This window comes from Macaca fascicularis, chromosome 5 (genome assembly GCF_037993035.2).
Source record: "Macaca fascicularis isolate 582-1 chromosome 5, T2T-MFA8v1.1".
Taxonomy (NCBI): Eukaryota; Metazoa; Chordata; class Mammalia; order Primates; family Cercopithecidae; genus Macaca; species Macaca fascicularis.
In genome coordinates, this window is record NC_088379.1 from 116,132,268 (window position 1) to 116,159,764 (window position 27,497).

A 27,497-nucleotide genomic window follows, 5' to 3' on the forward strand; every position below is an offset into this window, starting at 1 on the left:
AACATCTATGATAGTTATATATAAATATTTAATGCCAAAATAATGATGGGCATATATTTTTGTATTTGATGACAAAGAGGGAAGCACTTTCTTCATTTTTTCAAGCTAAGCCTCATGGAATGCTCAAGCTTTGATTGGATGATTATGGGTTCAGTTTTGCTGGTTTAGAAACTCGATTTGTCAGTTCAGCCATGGTCAACCAAGTCTTGGAAGATTTACTCATCTAAAGCAAACATACAAGAGATTAGGAATGCTAATTTGTTAATTTACACAGTTAAAATATATTTATTAGTGAATCCGAATACTCATGTCTCATACCTAATTAGGTATCTCTTTCCCGGAAGAAAGTTACTAAGTAAGAATTAAGGGGCCAGGTGTGGTGCCTCACCCCTGTAATCCCAACACTTTGTGAGGTCAAGGCGGGCGAATTACCTGAGGTCAGGAGTTCAAGACCAGCCTGACCAACATGGAGAAACACCGTCTCTACTAAAAAAATACAAAATTAGCCAGGCATGGTGACACATGCCTGTAATCCCAGCTACTTGGGAAGCTGAAGCAGGAGAATTGCTTGAACCTGGGAGGCAGAGGTTGCAGTGAGCTGAGATTGTGCCATTGCACTCCAGCCTGGGCAACAAGAGCAAAACTCTGTCTCAAAAAAAAAAAAAAAAAAAAAAAAAAAAAAGAATTAAGGGAGAGTTAAGTTAGATTAATTATTTTACAGAGGTCTTTAAATTGTGATAGTGTGATAGATTGCATTAGCCAGGTGAGTCTAATTATTGCACTTTAGAGACAATCAATAGTGGCTTGGTGCAATAAAAGTTTCTTGTTCATGCAACAGTCTAAAGGAGATATTCCTGACTGTCATCTCTTCTAGGTGGCTCTCCACCAAATAATGACTTGAAAATCCTGTCTTCTTCCTTCTTATGGCTTTACCATCCCCTGTATCTTGAAATCCCTCACTGGATCTTTTGCATCTAGCCCAAAGACAGGGGAAGATAATAAGGGAATCAGGCCTTGAAGTGCATCTGTTACTTTTGCCCATTTTATAGCCAGTTCTCAATCATGTCCTGCAAGGAAGGCTAACAGAGTCCAGCTCTGTACCCAGGAAGAAAAGGGAACTGTGTGGTAAACAACTAACAGGCCTCTGTCACATACACTGTTTTCTGTAGGACCAGACCTGTCAAATAGCCTGAAACACATGTTCCAGCTCAATTCGGCACCTATTTCCCTGTGCACACGGGAGACACATTGACAGATCTTTACTACCCAACTCTCCTTTGCAGTTCTTTTTTTTTCAACTACAAAAATTATTGCTAATTGTAATCTTTCCTCATGGTAATTGACTTGCATTTTTCCAGTTTCCTATTCCTTGCATATTACATATTAAAGCCACAGGCATACCTGAGAGATACTGCAGTTTTTGGTGCCAAGTCACTGCAATAAAGCAAATATCACAATTAAGTGAATTACACAAGTGTTTTGGTTTCCCAGTGCATATACAAGTTATGTTTACACTATACTGCAGTCTACTAAGTGTGCAATTGCCTTATGTATAAAAAAGTATATATGTTAACTAAAATAATTTATTCCTAAAAATGCTAACAATCATCTGAGCCTTCAGCCAGTTGTAATCTTTTTTACTGATAGAGGGTCTTGCCTCAGTGTTGATGGCTGCTTGCTAATTAGGGTGGTGATTGCTAATGACTTGGGTGGCTATGGCAATTTCTTAAAATAAGACAACACTGAAGTTTGCTGCATTAATTGACCCTTCCTTTCACAAAAGGTTTCTTTGAAGCATGTGATGCTGTTTAATAGAATTTTACGCAGAGTAGAACTTCTCCCAAACCCTGGTGCTGCTTTCTCAATTAAGTTTATGGAATATTTTTAATCCTTTGTTGTCAGTTCAAGATGCTCATGGCATCTTCACCAGGAGTAGATTCCATTTCAAGAAACCGCTTTTTTTGCTCACCCCTAAGAAGCAACTCCTCACCTATTCAAGTTTTATCATGAGATAGCAGCAATTCAGAGACATCTTCAGGGTTCACTTCTAATTCTAGCTCTCTTGCTATTTTCACCACATCTGCAGTTACGTCCTCCATATAGGTCTTGAACACCTCAAAGTCATTCATGATGGTTGCAATCAACTTCTTCCAAACTTCTGTTAATGTTGATATTTTGACCTCCTCTTATGAATCATGAATGTTCTTAATGGCTTCTAGAATGGCGAATGCTTTCCAGAAGGTTTCTAATGTACCTTGTCCAGATCCATCAAAGGAATCACTATCTATGGTAGCTATTGCCTTACAAAATGTATTTCTTAAATAACAAGACTTGAAAGTCAAAGTCACTCCTTGATCCGTGGGCTTCAGAATAGATACTGTGTTAGCAGCTGTGAAAACATTAATCTGCTTATACATTTCCATAAGGGCTCATGGAAGACCAGGCACATTGTCAATAAGCAGTACTATTTTGAAAGGAAACTTTTTTGGTGAGCAGTAGGTCTCAACAATGGGCATAAAATATTCAGTAAACCATTCTATTAACAGATGTGCTGTCATCTGGGCTTTGTTGTTCCATTTATAGAGCACATGCAGAGGAGATTTAGCATGATTCTTAAGGGCCTTAAGATTTTTGGAATGGCAAATGAGTATTGGCTTTAATTTAAAGTTGCCAGCTGCATCCACCCCTAATGAGAGAGTCAACCTGTCCTTTGAAGCTTTAAAGCCAGGCATTGACTTCTCTCTAGCTGTGAAAGTCCTTAATGGCATCTTCTTCTAATATAAAGCTGTTTCATCTACACTGAAAATGTTTTTTAGTGTAGCTGCCTTCAAAAATGATCTTAGTTAGATCTTCTTATTAACTTGCTTTAACTTCTATATCAGCACTTGCTGCTTCACCTTGAACTTTTATGTTTGGAGATAACTTCTTTCCTTAAACCTCAAGAACCAACCTTTGCTAGCTTCCAACTTTTCTGCTGTAGCTTCCTCACCTCTCTCAGGCTTCATAGAATTGAAGAGAGTTAGGGCATTTCTCTGGATTAGGCTTTGGATTAAGGGAATGTTGTAGTTAGTTTGACCATCTATCCGGAGAGCTAGAACTTTCTCCATATCAGCAATACAGATGTTTCTCTTTCTTATCATTCATATGTTCACTGGAGTAGCACTTTTAATTTTCTTCAAGGACTTTTTCTTTATGTTTAGAACTTGGCTAACTGTGTGGAACAAGAGGCCTGGCTTTCAACCTGTCTCAGCTTTTGACATACTTACCTCACTAAGCTTAATCATTTCTATATTTTAATTTAAAGTGAGAGATGTTTAACTCTTACTTTCATCTGAACACTTGGGACCACTGAAGGGTTATTCATTGGCCTAATATTGACATGGTTGTGTCTAAAAGAATAGGGAGGCCCAAGTGGGGGGAGGAGAGAGAGAAAAAGAGAAAGAGAAAGAGAGACAGGGGAATGGCCAGCTGGTGGAGCAGTCAGAACACACACAACACTTACCGATTAAGTTCTCACCTTATGTGGGTGTGGTTCATGGCTCCCCAAAACAATTACAATAATAACATCAAAAATCTCTGATCACAGATCACCGTAACAGATATTATAATAATAAAAATTTTGAAATATTGCAAGAATTATCAAAATGTAACCTAGAGACATGAAGTGAGCACATGATGTTTGGAAAATGGCACTGATAGACTGGCTTTGCTACAAACCTTCAATTTGTAAAAAATGCAGTATCTGCAAAGTGCAATAAAGTGACTTCTGTCTAGCGCAATAAAGTAAGGTATGCTTGTACACCTTTCTTTACAGGCAGATTCTCTAGGCCACTTGCTGAGGTTTAGAATGGACCGTGTAATTATTACTAAAACAATCACTAATACTTTCTTGAATGGGTAATTTGTTGAAAGCATTACCACAAATGGATAACCGATCCATTTTATTATGGATCATGTTAGCTTTAGTTTCATAAATTAAAATTTTCTTCTATGACCCCAAAGTCTAATAATGCATTCTACTTGAAACTTTTAGGTCTTCAAGTACATTTTGCATGTCATTAGTTAAAAAATACTACTCGTATCTTTCAGCTGTTTTTTGTTTTCTTAAATAAATTGAGATGGGGGTCTTGCTATGTTGACCAGGCTGGTCTCAAACTGGTCTCAAGCAGTCCTCCTATCTTGGCCTCCCAAAGTGCTGGGATTACAGGTGTGAGTCACTGTGCCTGGTCTCAGTTGTTTTACTATCAAGTGATACACAAAATTTAATAAGAGGTACACTCTGTAATTTTACATTGAAAAATAATTCACTTAAAGGATTAGTGCAACACAGCATTTATATCACCTAAGAAAAATGTTTTTTTCTCTAGGAATCTCAGGCTATCATAAACTGTCTACTTGTCTAAAATTTGTTACAATTATTTATAATAGTAACATTAAAGAACTGTTACTTGTGCTCTGTTACTGAAATCTATCAGGATTGAAATTAAAGAGGCTCTGGATGAAATTTTGAAAAGGAAATTATCACTTTTCTCTATCATCTAGGCAAATGATAAAAGAAAAAAGTAAGAATTTTCTAGAAAGAGCTCCTACTCAGAAATAATTCATTCAATACTTTTTGGCATAGATAGAACTATTAAGAAACAGAATAAAACAATTTTTAAGTTGATACAGCATTATATGCCCATTAAGCTTAGATTTCCAAATATATAAAATGAAATTGCAAGGTGTTTAAAATATAATTCCAAATGAAAAAGGATTACTAATAATAAAAAGCGTAGGGTCCCATTATGTTTGTTGTGTGTGCATATGTGCATATAGAAGATACACGCACACACACACACAAACACCAGGTAAAAACATGTTAACTGTGGTGGGTAATTTTTATATTCTTCTTTATACTTTTTTGCATTTTCCAAGTGCTCCATAAAGAATACATACTATTGTTATAATCAGAAAAAAAATAGTAAATGGAGTAACAGAAGGAAACATACAGTATATTAGTCCTGTATTTTAATCTTACTAGAGTATTTTAGTTCTACTCATTATGTAACTAAACAACTGAACAGTATTTTGCTGTTGACAAGTGTTCCAAAAGTAGCATGAACTTGGAAAGTCCTTAACTACTGACTTCCTGGATCTCAGCTTCCTCATCTATAAAGTGAGAAAAATCACAGTAACTCTAGACAGGCTTAACTAGGTACATATAAAGCACACGAAAATATGGCAGTATTTAGATGGATTGCCAGGAACTTCTCAATGTTATTTATATTTGCTTCGCTATTTATAGAACTGGCAGCATATCCCCTTTCATTATAACGGGGATAGCTACCATCTGTTGGATACGTAACACATAACTATGTGACCAACACTTTACCTATGTTATCTTATTTAATCTTCACAACAGCCCTGTGAGGGATTTTTGTCCCTGTCTTCCTTGGGGTGAACTGGGACACTGAGGGGTCAAGTGATCTGGCCAAGGTCACACAGCTAGTAAGTTACAGAGCAAGGATTTTATCCTAGGTCTGTCAGACTCAAAAGTTCATGCTCTTTCTCCTGTAACTTAGTAGCTTAGCAAGCAACTCTCCTTCTGATACAAACATTCAAAGTGTACAGATGCCAAAAGATTAGCTTCCTTTCAACAACTTGTCCATGGGAGGATGACAAAGAAAGAGAAATTCTACATGAGTGAGGTAAGGGTTTATAATTTATCAAATACCTACTCCAAAAGTTCCTAAAGAAACTTACTGTCTTGTTGGAGAGCTTATTCATATATTATGAAAAACTAATATATGTGTCCTGGATATCTTCCAGACCTTGCAAACACTTCCAAAATTTAAATCATATTTCCTCCCAAACTGACTCACCTTCCTCTATTCTCTACTGGCAAAACCATTATTCATCCAGTTGTGCAATCCATTTTCCCCTCCTCTGACTGTCCACATCAAGTCAGAAAAAGGATTTTGTTGATTTTACTTGTGATATGTCTCTTGAATAAATCAACTTCTTTCTAGTTTCATCATCTCCACATTAGTGTAAGCCCTCATCCTCTATTGCCCTACATGACTACAGTGGACTCTAAATTAGTCTTCTTGTCTCTAGAATCGCCTCCAAAATATCTCCCATACCACTATTGAAATTAGCTTTCCAGAAAATAGACTTGAGCATGCTACTTTTCTGCTTAAAACTCTTTTCTCCTCTCATAAGATGGATTCTTAACATGGCATGTGACTCTTCATACTGGAGGCCTGACTTTTATTTCCAGCATCACCTCCTATTTTCCAATATCACAACCTACATTATTGGTACCTTAAAATATTTGAAACTTCTCAACTATACTGTGTTCCTATAGCATTATTTAAATTGTATATTGCCCATGTAAACAAAAGAGTGTATGATGTATGAACTGAAAAGTATAGGAGTAATGCTAACAAACATGGTTATATCAAAGCATAGCTATTATTTTAAGTACATGTCTTTTACCTAAAACATAAGTCTCTGCTCCTTCAGCACTGGGCTTCTAAAGTCTATACAACAGAGCCTGACATATATATGGATGTTGTTTTAGAAAGAATGCTAATTTGATGGAAAAGTATTGTTGTAACCAACTGAAATAGGCAGTAGATGGCTTTACAAAGATAGATAAATTGGAAAAACAAGTATGAAGTCGATTACAAAATCAAGAATGTTTCATTCGGATCTCAATTCTATTGCAGGTCTTCTTGATACAGTAACATTTTTAAAGTGTTGCTGATTATCAATGTATTATCCTGCTTAGCAATAGCCATTTCCATCAACTTCAATGTTGATTTTAATAAACAAAGTATTATTTTGAGTGTTTACATTTTTATCCCCTCCCCAGGCTGCCCCAGTGAATATTCTTAGTCCATTATGATTAGAGATCTATGGACTACCCCTGAAGGCATGGACTTCTCTGTCTGGAGGCATTGCTTTCTTATACTGATGGATTGACCAGCACAAAATTATTTCACCCATTTGGCAAGCTTCTGCCAGTAAAAACTATCCATCATAAATTACAGTGTAATTATTTATATTACTTATTTCTTTTTTAGCTCTCTCATTATAGTGACATTCTAAAGTTAGGCAACTAAGTAAAAATTAGGCTTTGGGTTTTGGATCCAAATCAAACCAGCCTCCTTGAGCTAATATTTCTTTTATTTTATTTTCTTTTTGCCCTCAGGGTCTAATTTCCCTGTGTGTTTACAGTGCATGCAAACATGTTGCTCATTAGTGTTTATTTACTACCACAGGAATCACTTTGAACTCTTCTAATCCTAGTGGAAATGCTCTTCTCAAAATAAACCCAGATCATATTGGGTTTTATCGTGTAAATTATGAAGTAGCAACTTGGGACTCGATAGCTGCAGAGCTCTCCTTGAACCACAAGGTAAGAGACAGCAATGGTTGGAAACTGTTTTATTTTTGTTCTAAGAACAGCATCTTAATGATATTAATTTTTTTCAACATGCTTTGCCTTAACAATTGTGTTTTTTATCTCTCTTTCTCCCTCTTCCCAGACATTTTCTTCAGCAGATCGTGCAAGTCTTATTGATGATGCTTTTGCCTTGGCAAGGTGCGTTTCCAAATGAGACTAAATTACCTAAAATACTGTGGGTTTTGTCATAAATCTTTAAAAAATGAATTAAACATTGCAGTATTAATCAATTTTAGCTTAAACTATTCAAAGCCACTATTTAAAACATTATCGTTTTCCTTAACTCTCTTTTCAAAAGTTCACATGAGCCTAATAGTCAAAATACTGACATTAGCCCTTACGGTATACACAAAAACTTACCTAACCTATTGACTTTGAGTATGGTTTGTCTATATTAGGATCCTTGAGCTAATTAGGAGTGACATTTGCAAATGATCGAAAGTGTACCTTCATAATTTGATTTAATAAAAAGACAAACAACGTGTTTTGTTAATTCAGTTCTGTGAGCTCAAGCCCCATGTAAGATTTTATGGCTGGAATTGTCAAATCTTATTCAGGTCACTGGGGTAAGAAGAATGAGCTATGGTGCTTTAGAACTGATCAAAATTAGGGGACAATTTGGAAAATTTGACTCTTTTTCTCATAGTCTGAAGGTAATCTGCTCTTTAGAAAAAGTGTAGATTGGGGGAACTAATGGTACCTCTATTTTTTTTTTTTATTCATGTAGTCTAACACTAGTAATTTAACAAGCATTTATTGAGTTCCTGGCACTTTGCAGAAGCTGGAGACACAGCCAGTTTTATTTCTCTGGCTTTGCAGTGACCTCATTCTAGATATAAGCAATGTACTAAGAATGAGGAGCCACTTCCCTCAGTAACCTCCCATGGCCTCTTTCTCTGGATTGGGTATCCTTCTTAAGGGACCCTATATTTCCTCATAATACTTTACTGTTATTGTTTAATAATTGTGCATTTCACCCATCAAACTGAAGGTTCATGAGGATAGGCACCCAAACCCAGCTCCTGACTATATGTGGCCACTAATAGTTGAAAATAAATACTGACTAAATAGAGAGCTGGAAGAATAGTATAGTAGTACTAAAGGCAGGGGAAACTATTTTACATAGAGTTCCTAGATAGTATATTGAAAGTCAGAAAACCTTGACATATTTCAAGGAAGGAATTATGGGGTTTGAAAACAGGCTCTTGAAACCCATTAAAATCCTGGTTCCATATAGCCTTAAGTTAGTCTCTTAACCTCTCTCTGGCTCAATTTTCTTATCACCAAAGTAGAGATGACCTTATAAGACTTCTGTGAGGAATAAATGAGATAACGGACATAAATCACTTAAAAGATTGTCTGGCATGTAGAAACTCAATACATTGTATTACATGACCAAAATGCATCCACCATTAATTAGTAGTGAAGATGCGTTTAGAAAAGCTCTTCTGAATTTGTAATCTACACTCATTTTGTAGCTAATAGACAATATGATGTTCTAGTGAATCTCCAAGTTTAACCTCCTGGATATGTAATAGATTATTTTCACTCTATTACAATATACCACTCACTCATTTAATAAACAAACATTGAGGACCTATTATGTGCCAGGCACTGTGTAGAATAGAATCTGGGAAATTAAATGATGAAATAAGATGATCAATAAGTATTTTAAAACAGAATCATTTAGTTTTTATTTTTAAATTGTCCTATTCCAAAGCTCAGCTTCTTCACTGTTAGAAATTACAAAGAACTGTACTATCTCTACAGTTTAATTTGCATCACAATGTAGGAGGTCCTTTCTATTCCAAGATGAAGTGAAAGCCTCTTGAACAGCTCTCTCTGAGGAACTGAGTATCAAGCAAATAACTTACACTACTGAAATACTTCCTCACGTTTGCTCAGCTCCTTGGCCACAGACCCATAAAATTGTGAAGAGCTGTGGAGAGGAAGAAAATGAAACAAATTTGAAATTCAAAACATATGTAGGATCACACAAGAGAGCTAGAAAATACCTGCACTATCACCTGGCTCAGTGATGTTCTGCAGCACATGAGGAAAATGGGACTCAGAGAGAAACAGATTCAACCAGCATTGGTTAGAGCCAAGAGGACAGCTTCTAAGACTACTTAAGCTAAGACCACTATGCAACTTTGGTGGAGGGGGTGGAAGAGAGAAGAAATGTGTAGTTAAATGGGCGAGCAACTGTGGCAGGATTAGAATTTATATAAGTCTACTGAGGTATTCAAAGGAATGTAGTAACCACTATATTTAATAATCAGAACTAAATGATACATCTGAAAATAAATGTATTTTTTTATTCCCCTGTCTCTTCCAACTTGATCTGAAGAGGTAGTACTCTTACTGCCCTGACTGGGCATATGACTCTTTTGGTCAAGGGAAGAAATTTACTCATCACCACTAGTTCATCCAAACCCTCTCAATTCCATAATTTGCTCAGTCAAGTAAAATCATCAAAGCTTTCTACTTCATTTAAAGCTTCTCCCTGCTCCCACCTTAGGCCAGGTTCAGGCCAGTCACCTGCAATGAGAATGGGGTGATTGATTTCCTCTTCGTTTCTCTGCTTGGAGCTTCTACATCTCCCCAGTCACTGTGCTGCCTCTGGTTTCTCCAAAGTTAAGGCAAAGAGAACAGGGAGAGAGAGTAGGTGAGAGGGAGAAAAATCCTGATGTGCTGCCTACTTTTGGTCCTCTCTGAAATTTGTTGATGTTTAATGCTGATTCTTTTCCTTGTGTTGTGTTTTTATGGGATTTTTGTCACCCATATTTATTCCATTGAGAAGGATCTTTCTCCTGCAGTTTTCTTCAGGTGGGCAGGTGGAAACGTCTGACCCATTTCCGATCCATAGGAAGTTGTCATGTATGCTTTGCCCTGACAATATGTGGAAGACCAGGCCACCTCATGCAGTCCCACCTCTCTACTCTGAGGCCAGAGTAGCAGCCAAATAGCCTCTCATCTCTTAGGTTTCTCAGGGTTTCAGACAGCAAACCACTGTGCCTCCAAGTTCCAGGAGACACAGGTAAACCTCTTCGAGTGGTTCCACTGAAACCTGTCTCCTGAGGCTTAATTAGACAGAAAAACATCTGGTCCCCTAGCCCTTGGAGGGGAGAGCATTTACAGCGTACTCAGTATACTGACGGCACTCTTTGAAAGGCCGCCACTAAAATGTTTCTCCTTAGTTTCTTCAACCTTATTTATAAGCTGGTGTTGGACTATCAGCAAAAAATCACACAGTCCTGTTCTTGACCATGTTAGTCCTGCTTTGGGGTCCTACTTCTTTCTTTGGAGCATAGGCCAAGAGACTTAGTCTTGGGGCCTTGCCAAAACAGACACAGAAATAATTCTTCCCCCCACCCCATCCCCTGCTTGTTACAATAGTTTTTTGTTTTGTTTTGTTTTTTGTTTTCTCTTTGCAATTACTTGATATTGTCCTCTTCAGCCCACTTCTTGCTACAGCCTGGAGAGGGTGGGTAATAACATAAGGGAAAGCAGAGCCTGCTGTCTGGTAAGCCTGTGGGTGGGGAGGAGTCACTAGGTAAGGGAAGAATGGCAAAGGGAACAGCTGAAAGGACCACCTAAGCTAATGATCTAAGCAGAATTTCAGCCAGGTTTCAAGGACCCCTGGCTCCAAGGATATCCAAGGTAACAGTCATGTTAGCAAATAAGAAGCAGCAGGTGAACATCAGTCAAGCCAAGATCATGGACTTAGATACAAACATTTTTGTAAGTGTTTGCAGAGATAACCAGAGAACAACACAGAACTCTAAAAGCAACTTTTCCTATCCTCTCATGGACTTCCCTTAAAGGAAGTGAGAAGATGGGGAATGGGAAGAGAATCCAAAGGTGATTTAGTTAATTGCAAAATGACTGTTTTAAGCCAGAAATCTGAATTTAATTGGCAAGTTCAGTTGAGTGACTAGACAGCTGGGAACTTTTTATGCCCTTCACACCAGCTGAAAAACTTGCCGGAGGACCCAAGTACATGGGGTCAGTTTTACTCACCCAGGCACCTCTCTCAACCATTTTTGTTGTCCCTCTGGAGAGTTATGTTTGACAAGACACTATACTTAACTACTTAACTCAGGCTTCTCTAAGAAGGACTGTGCAGTCTTTCCAAATTACACTCAGGAAAACAAAAAACAAACCTTCTGCTATAAGAGTCTCCCAACCTTCCTAGGTGCCTTAGCCCAATATAGAAGAGCAAGAATGCTCTCATATGACCTTTGTCCTCTTCTCCATTTTATTTGGTGGAAATTTTAAGCTGTAACTTCCAACCTCTCTACACTATAAGATATAGTAAACTTCTATAATTTAAGTTCCCCAGGCTGGGCTCTCATTATATAAACAGAATATTTTTGAACAAAGAAAAGTCTCAACCAAGTCTGGCCTTCAGAATTGCTCTTTGCCTATGGACTTAAATGGAGTTTGAGACCCAAAGTTGTGTAAGAATGCTAGCAGTCTTGAGTTGAGTTCCCTAGAAGCAGGGTCAGAAATAGAGGTTCTTGTACCAGTGGTTTCTTGAGAGAATTTCATGAGACAGGGAGTTAAAAAAAACAAAAAAACAAAACAGGACAGGGAAGTGGGAAAGCTGAGCTGATTTCAAAAGGTTCAAAAATTCTTTTGAAAGGAAAAGAAAGTTGATTTTTTAACCTTTGAAATGTCGATAGTATCTTCAAAATTTTCTAGAAGAGAAAAATTTACTTTTTTAATGAGTATTACTGGGAAATGGATAAGAAAGAAGATGTTATAAAGGAAAATGAAAGTTCAATTTGAATGTTTTAAGCATTCAGGATTCATGAATACTGTTATTTATGTTTCTTCTTCATAAGCCAATGTAAATAATTTCAACAAAATACATTTATAATGTACACTTATATGTTATAACCTGCTTGGGAACCTAGAATTTAAAAGTTTCTATTTATGAATATTAACTGTACAGCTAAATGGCTTTTGTTTTATTTGAAATTTTGCTCTTGTGCTTTTTCAAAGGTACATCTTAATGCCTTTCTTCCTCCTTACTATTGAATGTATGAAAGCACGACTATATAATTTTGGACAAAACTTTTCGATTGGGCTTCAACCAATAAATGCAATTCCTTGATTGTTGAATGGAAGAATCCTCATTAACATGGAATGCTTTGATCGCCAAAACTTTCAGTTAAATGGAAACTAAAGTCTGTGATTTTTAATTAACTGTGGGGTTTTTGTTTTGTTTTGTTTTTTGTCTTTCTCAGAGCTCAACTTCTAGATTATAAGGTGGCTTTGAACTTGACCATGTATCTCAAAAAGGAAGAGAATTTTTTACCATGGCAGAGAGTCATTTCAGCTGTAACCTACATCATTAGCATGTTTGAAGATGATAAAGAGCTATATCCTATGATTGAGGTGATGTTAATGCTATGGTATCTTACCAAAGTAAATATTTAACCATTAGTAGAATAGGATGCTTTCTGAGAGAAGGAGCTCCTGGGGACATAAACCATGTTTGCTTGCCACGTGGAATCAAAAGAAAGTGCAATGACTTGACTAATCAAAGCAAAGCTACACCGTCTATTCTTTTTCAATTTGAAGTACATCAGAATTTATGGTTCTGCATACATACCACTTAGGTGCATTTTAGTGTTAGAAGGAATACAACAATTAATATTTTACTTAAAATATACAACATTTTAAACAATAAATACTAGTTAGATCTTTTTAAAAATGGACTTTATCTATGTTAAAATGAATTCTTCTTCTTAAACATAATATTATATCTTCTTATTCTTACTGCTGATATTTCTACATTGAGATTTTATTATAAGTAGTCATTCTAAATACTGTTTCCTTGCTTTATGATTTCTGTAGCACATAAGTAGGACACTCGTATTTTTGAACAAATTCTGGATTCAAATCTCTAGCTCTTCTGTTTACAAAATGAAAGATCTTGAACAAATGATTTAACATTTGTGAGTCTGAATTTCCTTTGTACGTTAGGAATGCCAACACTTGCCTGCCTACGGTAATGGTATAGTGAGGATCAAATAATATGAAAGTGCTTTGTAAAACCTAAAGCAATATACAAATATCAGTTATTTTTATTTTTTCATATATGCTTAAGCAATCTTCTTAGTGCAGAAAGTATGTTGAGTGTTTTCCTATTTATTACATATGTTAACTAAGAACTAGGGGTTAAAAGGCCTTGCCCAAACTTGTGTAAAACATTACAGGAAGGTCCAGGGTGGTTTATATTTTTCAGGATTGAGGCAAAATTGCAATGTGATAAAAATCAAATACATTGTTATTTTAAGGAAAAGCGCAAGTTCTCTGAATTTGTAGGAAAACCGATTATAATAGGGGGTGCTGAGTATAATAATCAGGATACTACTGATACATAGTAAATTAAGTAATAATTTATGCTTTTATTTCAGGAATACTTCCAAGTAAATTATGCTTTTATTATGCTTTTATTTCAGGAATACTTCCAAGGTCAAGTGAAGCCTATTGCAGATTCTCTGGGATGGAATGATGCTGGAGACCATGTCACAAAGTTATTTCTCACTTTTTAACAACTAAAATTCATTTAACATTTGTTTTTTGTTTTAAGACTTGTTAAAAAGTGCTTAAGGCCCTGGATTTGTGTTTGTTTGTTGTTTAAGGTTACTCCGTTCCTCCGTGTTAGGGTTTGCGTGCAAGGTGGGAGACAGAGAAGCCTTGAACAATGCTTCCTTTTTATTTGAGCAGTGGCTAAATGGGACCGTAAGGTGATTACTCACATTTTTATGTTTAGAAGACACAATTGAGAAAAGAGTAGTTGAAATCTCTGAAACACTGTTTCTTCTTCTAGTCTTCCTGTAAATCTCAGGCTTCTAGTGTATCGGTATGGGATGCAGAACTCTGGCAATGAGATTTCATGGAACTACACTCTTGAGCAATACCAGAAAACTTCATTAGCTCAAGAAAAAGAAAAACTGCTTTATGGATTAGCATCAGTGAAGAACGTTACTCTTTTGTCAAGGTAAGTTGGGCTTTTATTTCACATATATAAATGGTATTTAATAGTTTATGTGTCACAGTCTCTTTAAGAGTCTGATTAAAGTATGATGTTTTGTTGCCAAAAATATCGATAAAAATTATGTTCCCTGCAAGAAACAAAATATCCATATAAGACTGGCCTAAACAATAAGGAAATGTAATCTCATATGAAAACATTCTGGAGGTAGGTAGCTTCTAGTTGTATGCAGTGGCTCAACATTTTCACTCAGGACCCAGGCTCTTCTCTTTCTGATTTTCCATGATCGACATGTTGGATGTCTCATGACTTACAGAGCTTGAAACATTTTGTTTTTACACAAACATGTGTAATGGAGGTAGGACAGGAGCAAAAGAGTTTCTTCACAGGCTCTGTCTTTTATGCCAACAGGACAATTGTCTCCAATTCCCCTCATAATCCAGAACTGGGTCACCCTTCATCATTGTGGCCCACACTCTGGGACTATTACTTGATCCTTTGCTCACTAGGGTGAACTTGAATTCCTTTGGCTGATTTGAGCCCATTAGAATTATCTGGGACTGGGGTAGAAGTCTGCTTTACCTAAGATCAAGGATATCTAATGGTATCAGAGCAAAACTAGTCTCTGTGATTAGAGAAAGAGGAGTGTCTGCCGCAAATGTATTTACACTTTACTCAGAAGGCGCAAAGACCACTTGAAGTTCATCTATGACTCATTTCCCACTCTGCATTTATACTCGAAATCAACAGGCTTCTTCCTTAATTCATTTTTTGCTTAGTTATAGTGTCTGAGTTATTTACTTCATTTATTCAACCAACACTTATGGTGTCCTTTCTATGTATAGATATGTAGATCGTGGAAATAAAAATGAATAAAACATGAATAAAAATTACATCTATCCTTGAGATACTTACAGCTTCATGGGAGAGGCAGAATGTAAATAGTAAATTACAATGCAATACCAATTTAAAAGGATAACCAGAAGCAGTTTGCTTTTACCAGGTAGAGCCAATAATATACCTTCAGCCTCTTACCTCAGGGCTATGTATTAATTCTCCTGCTCTCTGCCATGACAGTTCATCAAGAACCTGATCATCTTGGCTGGGCACAGTGGCTGGTGTCTATAATCCCAGCACTTTGGGAGGCTGAGGTAGGAGGTTTTCTTGAGCCCAGGAGGTCAAGACCAACTTTGGCAACATAGTGAGACCTCGTATCTATTTAAAAAAAAAAAAAAGAACTTGATCATTTTCACATTTCACAAAACATCACTAATTCATTACTTTGATGGCATTGTGCTGATTGTTATCTGGTAAGAAAATTAGCAAGTACTTTAGATGCCTTACTAAGAACCTTGTGAACTGGGGGATGAAAGATAAATTGCATAAAAATTCAGGATCCCACCACTTTAGTGCAGTTTCTGGAAGTTCAATAGGTTAGAGCACATCATAATCTTCCTTCTAAAGTAAAAGAAATTTGTTGCACCTTGACTGACATGCCACAGAAAAAGATTATTTTAGTGGGTTTGGTAATCTTTTTTTTTTTTAATTTTGGAAGCAGTATATCTCACATTTGAGTATGTTACCTTAACCATTTACAAAGTCTTCCAGTTTCAAATAATGACCAGAATAAAAGAAGATTCTGTAGCAAGTCCAGGCTGCAGTACCAGCATCCTTGGAATTCCTTTCTTATTTGAAACATGTGATTGATACGTTGTATTTTCATATAAGTAGATTTATCCACACAACTGCAAGTGCAAAGAAAATGTAGGACCTTGATTTTCTATCTGGTTATTCCCAAGAGTTCTCACACGGCTGGGTGATGAACCCGTGAGAGGGAGAACAACTGATGTTGACTATTTTTGTCTGCCCGTCTAGTTTTTAAATGAATCGTTAAACTAGAATTCTCATTTAAATAGTCTCTTGGAGTAAATGTTGAGTCTTCTAGAGTTCCTTCCCTACCTCATGCTCCTTCTGCATAGGGAGACATGCCACCTTTGTGGTGATGGAGAAAGAGACCTCTGATTTTTGCTGCTTTGGCCTTAAGGTGTTTACCTATTTTGGTCTGGGCCAGAGTCCATTGAGTTTTCATTGATCACATTTTACCTTCTGGTACACTATCTGTCATCCAGAGATGAAAGCAGTGGTCCCAGTCACTTGCTTCTGTTCATGAAGTACCTGTGCTGTATGTATGGTATTTTTGTTTTCCCATCATGTCTTCCAGCATCCCTGCCTCTTATTGCTAGGCTGAAGAAACTGATAGGACCCCATAAACAGGACCCACAAGTCAAAGGAACCAGGGTCGTTAGCTTAAACTCATTCATATATTCACCTCACCTTGTCTATGCTATGATGTACTATCACTCTCCCATGCCATTTTGGCATAGTGCAAATGTACATGTTGAACTACAGACCTGTTCTTAAGGGGTTGTGTTTTCCAGTTTCCCATGTGGCATGGACTTTGTTTAAGCTTGAGTTTTCTCCAGTCTCATTTAGGGTAAATTTCTATGTCAAGTATGTTAATAAAAACATACGTAATTTAGAAATATCTTTTCTCTTTGACAAAGGCTGACTCTCAAAGGCTCACAACTCAAGTTGAACAGTGATCCGTTTGTTGCAGTAATTATCTTATACCCTCCTAAAGATACAAAGGAATTAAGCCAATGGGTAGGATGCCATGGGGCAGCAAGACTTCAGTAACATGAAAATACATGTAATCTATCAGTAGTAGACATCTATTTTTGAGGTTCCCTTGTCACAGTGAATAAAATGTGTGCTGACCTTATTTGGAAACACTTTTTCAATAAAATATACACTTGTAAGGTCTTGGGCTAGAAATGCTACTCTAGGTATAGCCATGGCATACAATTAAACCTATCCATTTAGTCATTTAATTTATCTTGTACTTATTTGTGTTCTTAATTATTGTCAACTAATATAACCATATAGGTTACATTATAGGATTATTTCTTACAATCTAGGGAAGAGCAAACAACTGCCTTCCTATAGAATATAAGAGCATAGATACATTCTCTTAATTTACTGGCTTCTTTTAAAAATCCAGCTGGATAATAGGGAAGTGTGTGAAGTAGTCTATTCAATAAATGCTGTTTTAAAATATTAATGGTTAAAATTCTGTGTTTTAAAATGGTTTTTGATGCTTCTAAAATAATTTAATTTTAAATGTTTTTATAATTTACAGTCCACTAGTCTTTAAAATCATAGGTTGTTCTTTAAAAACAGTTAAGCATATCAGAAAATTTCAAGTTGTCTTTCATCATTTGTCATATTTAATTAACTTTGTCAGTTGATACCTCAAGAATTGAATTGCTGGCATGAAAACTATTTTGTATTGGAATTTAGCTAAGGGTGAACATTATAAGTTCACTTTGAATTGTTTTTCTGTTTGGCTTCTCTTAGGTATTTGGATTTGCTCAAGGACACAAACCTTATTAAAACTCAGGATGTGTTTACAGTCATTCGATATATCTCATATAACAGCTATGGGAAGAACATGGCCTGGAATTGGATACAACTCAACTGGGACTATCTAGTCAACAGGTGGGATGATCTGATAATGGTCTGCTGTTCTCTTTGTTTCATACTATCTACTGGTTCCTCCATTTTTCTTTGGGCCACCGTCTCTGACATCTATACAATATCTAAAATGGCATATTATTAGAGGTAAAGGATCATGGTATTGTCCTTCCAGGGAAGCAATGTACTAGTTAATTTTAAGAACAGTTTTTTTCTGGAAATTATTGTTTCAGCTGACCTATAGGATTCTGAGATCTGGAAGACTAAATTGCATTATTTTTAGTTTGGTTAAAACACGTTAATACAATTCTGCCTGTTGTGTTAATACCTAGCATAATGCCAGGCACCTATTTAGTTCTCAATTAATATTCGATGAAAGCTAGGTAAAAATTATTGGACCTGGGTTCAAATTAGAGTTCTATATCGTACTGAGCTTATATGGGTGATAACTATTACCTATCCTGACCAGATAATGAAAGTTCAAGTATTTTGAATGGTTCTTAAAAGGGAATTATATTTCCTAGGCAATAGAAGTTTTTAAATGGGAAACAGCAAGGACAAAAGCAAAATCAGTTAAAGAGATGCTTTTCCAAACTTCATATTTCTTCAGCCCTGTGCAGAAGAAATATTGCTGCTCTTGGTTCTGATACTCTAAATATAATGCACAATTTCCATCCAGAAGGCAGTTCTTTGACAGAGTATAAAATAGAATAATATGTATAAACTATTCTATATTATAGAATTAACATATGTCCCAAATAAATGTATAAACATTGATGAAAAGACCTTTACCATCTGTAATCCCTACATTAGGAAATAGCCTGTGTTACCTCCTCTTAATCTCTCCTGTCAATCCAGCAGCACTGCCTCATTGATAATGACTGCCTTATGAGAAATACCAACTGCAATGATAACTTTTAATTATTTTCTCTTTTCCACCCCACAACTCACCAGAGTGCTATTCTCTCCATTTACATTTCTTTTCCTTCTGAGATTCAGATTCTATCTCTAGCTCCCAACCAAAATACACTGCATCGCTTCTGCCTGTTTGTGATAAATTTTTACCTTTTCTATTCTTGTAACTATTGGAGTGTCACTGTTCATCCATTTCTATGAAGACTGGTTGGTGTGCATGTGAGTGTGTGTGTGTGTGTGTGCACGTGCACTCATGTGCATTGTTCATCTTTTATGATTGTTTAAATGAAATGCTTAATTTAGGGAGGCCGAGGCGGGCGGATCACAAGGTCAGGAGATCGAGACCACGGTGAAACCCCGTCTCTACTAAAAATACAAAAAACTAGCCGGGCGCGGTTGTGGGCGCCTGTAGTCCCAGCTACTCGGGAGGCTGAGGCAGGAGAATGGCGTGAACCCGGGAGGCGGAGCTTGCAGTGAGCCGAGATCGCGCCACTGCACTCCAGCCTGGGCGACAGAGCGAGACTCCGTCTCAAAAAAAAAAAAAAAAAAAAAAAAAAAAGAAATGCTTAATTTAGAATGAATGAATCTAGCTATTAAGAATATGTTATTATCTAGATGTAACAGTTTATATCATGCAAGGTAATACTCTCCATTTTGAAAAATATATGGCTAGTGATAAATACTGCATATTTTGTTTTAATTGAAAAGACCATAAAACTATCTCTTTTTTTGTGGTGTATGGTGCAAGAAACCTATGTAGATGAAGCACAAAATTTACTTTTGAGTTATTATGAAAAGATAAGTAAATGATGTTTTATTTTGCATAATAAAATGGCCATTAACTTATCATTTATTGAATAAATATTTCTCAAGGCCTATTTGAGTAGCTTTGCTGTGATTTATTTCAAATAATGCATTTTTCATTTTTAAAAATTAGTTGTTACACTTCAAGAAAATTAAGAAGTAGAAAAAAAATAGGTTTTACCTTGTCATAAAGTTCATATACGTATAGCCTTAAAATAAATGTATTAGGCCTGATAAATTGATTGTTTTTCAAGATTAAAAAAAAGAAGATAAACTATTTCCATAAGTACTCCACAACTTTTGACAAAGGCTTTTAGCATTTCTTCATAATCTAATGATCTCATTCTCATGAGATATTATTTCAAATGACCCAAACATAAAATTTCATAATAACCTCATGTCTAATACACACAAACACCCAATATTAATTGTACTTGGCTTGAATAAGCAGAATTTCCCCTTGAAAATTGGATAATAAAAATTAAACAAAAATGAGCCAAACTGTATCCAAATATTTCCAAACACTTGAACGTTTGCCAGATTTCAGGATGAATAGTTTTACTCTCTCCATTTCTGAACAATTTATTGTCATCCTGAAATAAATAAGCTTTTATTTAAATAAAGCTTTTGTCATGTGATTTTTATGACAACTGATGGCCACACTACTAATGTCCTTGCCAGTTTGAGACTTAACCGCAAAGTCCCAAAGATACTTCAGAAATTATTCTTTGCTTTTGTTTCTTCCAATAAACTCTTAGATGAAACGGTGAAGTTGAGTTGACTCAATAATAATGTGGTGTGATTATAGCTTATGACGGTAGATGAAAAATTAAGTCAATAGGACATGATTGAAACCCTTCAAATACTACCTCATAAACCAAACAATTTAATAAACACTTCAAAGTTTTGTGTGTATTAAAATTATTTCTTTTGGATAATGTAATAATACTTGTATAAATATTGAATCCAAGAAGACAATATATGTACAATTTTTTTCAAATTGTTTAAAATATAATTAGATCCTTATTTGAGTTTTCAAAAATAACCAATATGATAAGCAAGCAGTATATTTTCCCTTATTTTCTATGCTTTATATGATACTAGTATACTGGGATGTACATATTTTGTTCTGGCCTTTCTGGTATTTAAACAAGTAGTTGCAATTTTCACTCAGTATGTTCATTGCTAATTTCTAAATATGTCCTTTAGACTCAGTGTGATTTGCTTTTTTAAATTCCTATTTTCTTATTGTAAAACTGATATGTGTTTTTTGCACAATGCATATAAGCAACAATGAGTATAAAAATTACCTGTAATGCAACCACCAAGAAATAACTCCCATTGTCATATTACTGTTTCTCCTTGAGTTTTTCTATGTCTGTTTACTTAATTTACAGAAATGGAAACATATTATAAATATGGTTTATAACTTGCTTTTTTTCTCATCATCCTATATTGTGGGTGTCTTTTCATGTCTTTAAGTGTCCATCTTCAATGTTATTTTGAATGGCTTAATAATGTTTCAATTTGTACATATATCTTAGTTTACTTAGCCAATCCCTATATGTTGGACAATAGAACTGTTCCCTACAACTATACGTAGTGTATTGATGAACAGTCTTTTACACTGAATCCTTTGCTGTTTTTTTTAATGTCCTTGACAATTTCTTTAGAATACAAGTAATAGTAGAAGTAATACTACTGGGTGAAAAGATGTGTTTATTTTTAGGGTTTCTGATAAATGTTGCAGAATTACCATTCTAAAAAATTTTGCTAGTAACTGCCTATTTTCCCAACCCTTTTCAATGCTTGTTGTTGTTATTTTTATGTATCTTTGCTAATTGAATATATGAAAACTGATATCTCATTTTAAATTACATTTCTTTCATCCAGTAAATATTGTGGAGCGCCTACCCTGTGCTAGGCATTATGACTGGCATTGGGGATGCAATAGTAAGGAGAAATAGACCTGGTTCTCTGTCCTCATGAAGCTTTGAGTAGAGACAAATTTTAAGTAAAGAGTCACACAAATACATGTATACTTTATTAGACATAAATTATTAAAGTATAAAAAAGTTCGGGTCTTAGGCAAAAATGTTATTCAAAATGGTAGACCATCTGAACTACATAAAGAAATAAATGAAAGAAAAGGAAAAACTGATGGTTTAAGAGATAGTAGGGGTGGGGATAGTCAAAGGACCAGAAATCCAGGTAAAGTGAAAGAACAGTCACAGTGGAAACTGAAATATATAACATGCCATAGAGGGTGAATAAATTAACAATTTTAGAGGCAGATGACTTATGGATGATCACAAAGTATCATAGGAGTTTGGTGGCTGAAGTCGAGTGAAGAAAATATTATTGAAAATAAGGTTAAAGAACTAAGAGAAGAGATGGTATATCATTCATCTGTGTGGACCTGGAAATTACCTAGGATGATGGCATGGCTTGGAGGAGTGAGGTACCAAAATGTATCATTAAATGTGAGGGAATAACATAAGGGAACAGAGGTTTTTAAAGAGGGTGGAGGAGTGCTGGTCTGGAAGCAGCAATGGGGAGCATGAGCACACTGACTCCATTTCCTGACCTGATGCTACAAAGGTTGTGGGAATATAAACATTCTCTAAGTGAGAATGAGAAGTAATGTTCCCTGTAAAGGGACAGTTCCAGAGGGCTAGGTGAAAGGATTTGAGAGCCTGGGGAGATTTAGGAAATGTGTCAGAGGCAAGAAAGTACATGCATTTAGGGGCAGCATTACTAATGCCTCAGAATCACATTTTAGATAATGACTGATGACATTAGGGATGAAAAACATATTGGCTTTAAATTCAGTGGCGTCTGTGATAAGAGTGGGCACGGCCTGGTATGCTGAAATCATGCTTGATTACTAGAACATTTTATTCTTTTCCCATTGGTACATTTTCATTCCTTTGCTAAATTCATGCTGGCATATTTCTCCCTGTTACCAATTTGGAAGGGTTCTTTACATGGCAAAAATATTTGCTCTTTATCATATATGTTACAACGATTTGTTCTCAATTAGTATTTGGCTTTTAATTTTGTATATGGTAGGAGTGTGTGTGTGTGTGTGTGTGTGTGTGTGTGTGTGTGTGTGTGTGTGTGTGTATAAAACTCTTTTGTTGCCCAGACTAGTCTTGAACTCTTCAGCTCAGTGGATCCTCCCATCTCAGCTTCCCAAGTCACAGGGATTACAAGGGCAAACCATCACCTCCCAGCTCAGTATAAAATTTTTAATTTGCATAAAACAAACTATCAGCTTTTATCTTCATGATTTCTGCTTTTGCATATATATGTGTGTATATATATGAAGGGAAACATTTAATATTTATATAAAATTATATATATGTACTATATATATATAGCTATATAAATTTTTTTTTTGAGACAAGGTCTCACTCTGTCACCCAGGCTGGAGTGCAGTGGCACAATCTTGGTTTACTGCAGCCTCGACCTCCCCGGTTCAAGCGATCCTCCCGCCTCAGCCCAGCAAGTAGCTGTGACTACTTGTGGGACGCACACCACCACGTGCCCAGCTACTTTTTGTATTTTTGTTAGAGATGGGGTTCACCATGTTGCCCAGGGTGGGCTCGAACTCCTGACCTCAAGCCATCTGTCCACCTTGACCTAGCAAAATGCTGGGATTACAGGCGTGAGCCACCGCACCCGGCCTGTAATAATTTTTAAATGTAAAATTTATCCTATTGCTGTGTACATATTTTCTTGTGTCCCTCCTCAACATTCCAGGGGTTTAAGGTTTATACATAATTTTGTGGGTTTCTTGCACTGTGACTAGTTGTGATGAGAGTTTTTTATCTCTATCACAACCATTTGTGGTCTATAAGGAAACTTCTGATTCTTGCTCTTTATGAAAGAAAATGCAAAAAGAAAAGGGATAGAATATCATCTTTTTTATATATATACTTTAAGTTCTAGGGTACATGTGCACAATGTGCAGGTTTGTTACATATGTATACATGTGCCATGTTGGTGTGCTGCACCCATTAACTCATCATTTACATCAGGTATATCTCGTAATGCTATCCCCCCTCCCTCCACCCCACAGCAAGCCCCGGTGTGTGATGTTCCCCTTCCTGTGTCCAAGTGTTCTCATTGTATCATCTTTAAAATTCTATCTTGGAACTTAGCTTTAGGTTTCTTTGCTTAGGCAGACTGATACAGATCATAACCCCCACATGCCAGCAACTAATAAAGCTTTTTGAAAGCGGAATAAATAGCCTATATTTAAATTTCAGTACCAGCAGGAAGATGCATAGAGTATTAGGATAATGATGCTGGAGGTGTTCTGCCATAACGGAAACATAGAAAGGCAGCCGCTGAAAGGGTGTGTGTGGGTAATTAGTTCTCACTACGGTGAGACTCCTGAAGTGAGTGGTTCAAGTTGTGAGTGTGGTTCTGCTTTGTGAGGCCAGGCCAGTATCCTATCTGCATGGCTGAAGCCGTATCACTGGTATGTCCATGTTCTAGCTCGGAGGAACGGGAGAAAAAAACCAAGAAGTCTAGGCAAGCAATTTCCCTTTATTTAAGCAAAGAGGCTGCAGTTGAACATTGTGCTAATGTTCTGTTGGTAAGAATTGATTACCTGTGGACACCCAGCTATGAGAGAGCCTGAGAAAGTCTCTAGCAGGGTGCTCATGTGTGCAGGAAAAAAAGAAAAGATTTGGGGATGACAACAAGCAGTCTTCCATATCTGAGAGGGTTGTGTCAATTTGTCTACAAAAAGAAGTACAGAATTTACTAAGAATTTACCTTGAATTGAATGATTTGAAGTAAAATGGGTTTTCTTACTGTGTTTTACTTACTTTGAAAGTTACTTTTACAAACTATGAAATAAGAAGGAAACATCTGCATTTAGAGAAAATATGTAACATTCTGAGCACTTACACTTCCTTTTCCTCTAAATTTCTCTCCAGATTTACACTCAATAACAGAAACCTCGGCCGAATTGTCACAATAGCAGAGCCATTCAACACTGAACTGCAACTGTGGCAGGTATAAAGATAAATTCCTCTGCATTTGTCCAAGAAAGAACAGAATGAAACACTTTAAAAAAAATTGTACTTTAAGTTCTGGGATACATGTGCAGAATGTGCAGGTTTGTTACATAGGTATACATGTGCCATGGTGGTTTGCTCACCCTATCAACACGCCATCTAGGTTTTAAGCCCCCCATGTGTTAGGTATTTGTTCTAATGCTCTCCCTCCCCTTTTTCCCCACACCCTGACAGGCCCTGGTGTGTGTTGTTCCCCTCCCTGTGTCCATGTGTTCTCATTGTTCAACTCCCACTTGTGAGTGAGAACATGCAGTGTTTGGTTTTCTGTTCCTGCGTTAGTTTGCTGAGGATGATGGTTTCCAGCTTCAACCATGTCCCTGCAAAGGACATGAACTCATTCTTTTTTATGACTGCATAGTATTCCATGGTGTATATGTGCCACATTTTCTTTATCCAGTCTATCATTGATGGGCATTTGGGTTGGTTCCAAGTCTTTGATATTGTAAATAGTGCTACAATAAACATACATGTGCATGTGTCTTTATAGTAGAATGATTTATAATCCTTTGGGTATATACCCAGTAATGGGATAGAATGAAACTATTTTTCCAAATAGAAATGATATTTTCTCAATTCAAATCACAGAAGACAATGAGAAAGAGAATTCTTTTTGGTTTTGTATTTTTTAATTGTATACATTTAAAGTGTAAACATGTTTTTATTTATCTGGATAAGTATACATAGTGAATTGAGAAATAATTCTTCTATCTAATAAAATGTACACCTATTTTTTTTTCTAAACATAAAACAATTCAAAGAACCTCTAAGACAGTTTAAAAGCTGAGAAAGTTGAGGCTGGGGTTGCTGAGAAGGCCACACCAGACAGTTTAGTTCACGAAAGCATGGGCAGAAAGTCTCGCCTCTCCTGTAAATGTAACTCTGGAATAAGTTGGTCAATATTTGATTCCATTCAGAATTCATAGTTTTGTAATTTCAAAACTAATCTCAAATCTTTCAGGTTTCAAATATCTCAAATCCAAAGGAGGAAAAATGTCTGTTAATGTTGAACAAGTAGAGATTGTATGAAGTTTCAATATCTGTGTGTTAGATATTAGAATGCTAAGAGTTTTCTGTACGTTAAAAACCAAATTATTCTTATTTTTATAGCAAATAATCCTAGTATAGTTGAGTTTGGGGTAGGGCTTTGGAGGTCAGAGGGAGGACGGCACTAATTTTAACAAAGATTTGTTTTATGAGTCCTTAATAAGTGAACTGAAAGTACATTAAAATACTCCAGAATCCTGAAGTGAAAGGCTAAGCAAAACCATCACTCCATAGGTCAGACTTTCCAGGGAACACTTTGGGGAATTCAGAGAAAATAGAGAAAGCAGCAGAAACATAAATGGGCATGCTAGCGATTGACATGCTGCCATCCTTCCCCAAAATATAAGAGCCTATTTTGGCTTGACATGCTGCAGGGATCCAAAAACCATGGATAACAATTGCTAATCTGAGAGATGGGTTCAGTCTGAATGATGCGCCGGAGGTGTAGCTCAATGTTGTACAGTGATACTGAATTTCTAGGTAAGAAGGAAGCAAATCCAGTTTGTGAATGAAATTCTTGAAGACTAATTTGGCTATAAATGACAATCCTAATTACTCCTCTCTCTTTTCTAGATGGAGAGCTTTTTTGCAAAATATCCACAAGCTGGAGCAGGAGAAAAACCTAGGGAACAAGTGCTGGAAACAGTGAAAAACAATATCGAGTGGCTAAAACAACATAGAAACACCATCAGAGAATGGTTTTTAAATTTACTTGAGAGTGGTTAATGTGTCCAATGTTAGAGTTTAATTTTGTGAATCTATTATTTCTCCTCTTAAGCATTTGGTGGCCTAATTTACAAGCATGATGGAGAGAGCCTTATAAACAGATAATGTTTTTACTAAGCACTGTGTTTATATGTCTTGCAAAGCCTTTAAATTGTTCCTCTTTGTTTATGAAGAAAGATACTAATAGAGTATTTAATATACTCAGGGATTTCTCCTAAGTGTACTTCATAGGAGATTCTTTACAAACTGAAGATAATGTAATAGTTATTTTAATATCTTTAAATATCATTCTTTGTATCTTAAATCTGTGAAGTAGAACAATTTGGTCTTAGCTTTACATTTTTAGTACCAAAGAAACACCACTTAATCTTCTCTTGATTGATTTTTAAAGTTTAAATACCAGTACTTGAGGGACCAATATTACCATCTTAATCTTTATTATTCAGAATTACACAGACCTAATATCATTTTATTCACATATGTCTTACTACTTTAAATCCTACCAAAGTAACCTGGGCTTAAGTTTTACTTGAGGATTGCATGAATTAGCCAAAAGAATGGCTGACTGTTGCCTTTGCTCTTATAAAATCAACAAGGGAACTCTCCTCTCCTTTTAAAAATAAATCTAAATGATTATCTTGAAAAAGTATTGTTTTCCAGTGTCACTTTACTCTTGAATAAAAATGACTGCAGTGTTCCCCATATAATTTAACACATTGCAAATATGATTCAAGAATCTGGCCTTTTTCATGCTTGGTACTCTCTTATCTTGCTCCATTCCTTACAAAGCTCCTTCAAATATGCTATGAAATTAAAGGGAACATAGTGCTTAACTCTGCTCCATGGATTTTAGAGGAAAAAAGCTAAATAATTGGAAACTGTTCAGGAAAGAGAGAAGGCAGATTATTTCTTAAAA

General features: G+C 36.0%; 1 protein-coding gene across 3 annotated transcripts in view; it reads left to right on the top strand.

The window, feature by feature from the left end:
• Nucleotides 1-27,227, top strand: part of ENPEP (glutamyl aminopeptidase) — an 82,558-nt gene extending 55,331 nt beyond the window's left edge. For all 3 annotated transcript variants that reach the window (XR_012435338.1, XM_005555690.4, XM_074040972.1), the window contains 9 exons: nucleotides 7,269-7,405; nucleotides 7,536-7,591; nucleotides 12,709-12,859; nucleotides 13,930-14,003; nucleotides 14,113-14,217; nucleotides 14,301-14,471; nucleotides 17,883-18,023; nucleotides 24,671-24,749; nucleotides 26,429-27,227. Coding sequence is in view for 2 of the 3 variants with exons in the window: in XM_005555690.4 (XP_005555747.2) it covers nucleotides 7,269-7,405; nucleotides 7,536-7,591; nucleotides 12,709-12,859; nucleotides 13,930-14,003; nucleotides 14,113-14,217; nucleotides 14,301-14,471; nucleotides 17,883-18,023; nucleotides 24,671-24,749; nucleotides 26,429-26,581 (1,067 nt within the window). In the remaining variant the exon portion in view is untranslated. The remainder of the gene's footprint in view (nucleotides 1-7,268; nucleotides 7,406-7,535; nucleotides 7,592-12,708; nucleotides 12,860-13,929; nucleotides 14,004-14,112; nucleotides 14,218-14,300; nucleotides 14,472-17,882; nucleotides 18,024-24,670; nucleotides 24,750-26,428) is intronic.
• Nucleotides 27,228-27,497: the final 270 nt, after the last annotated feature.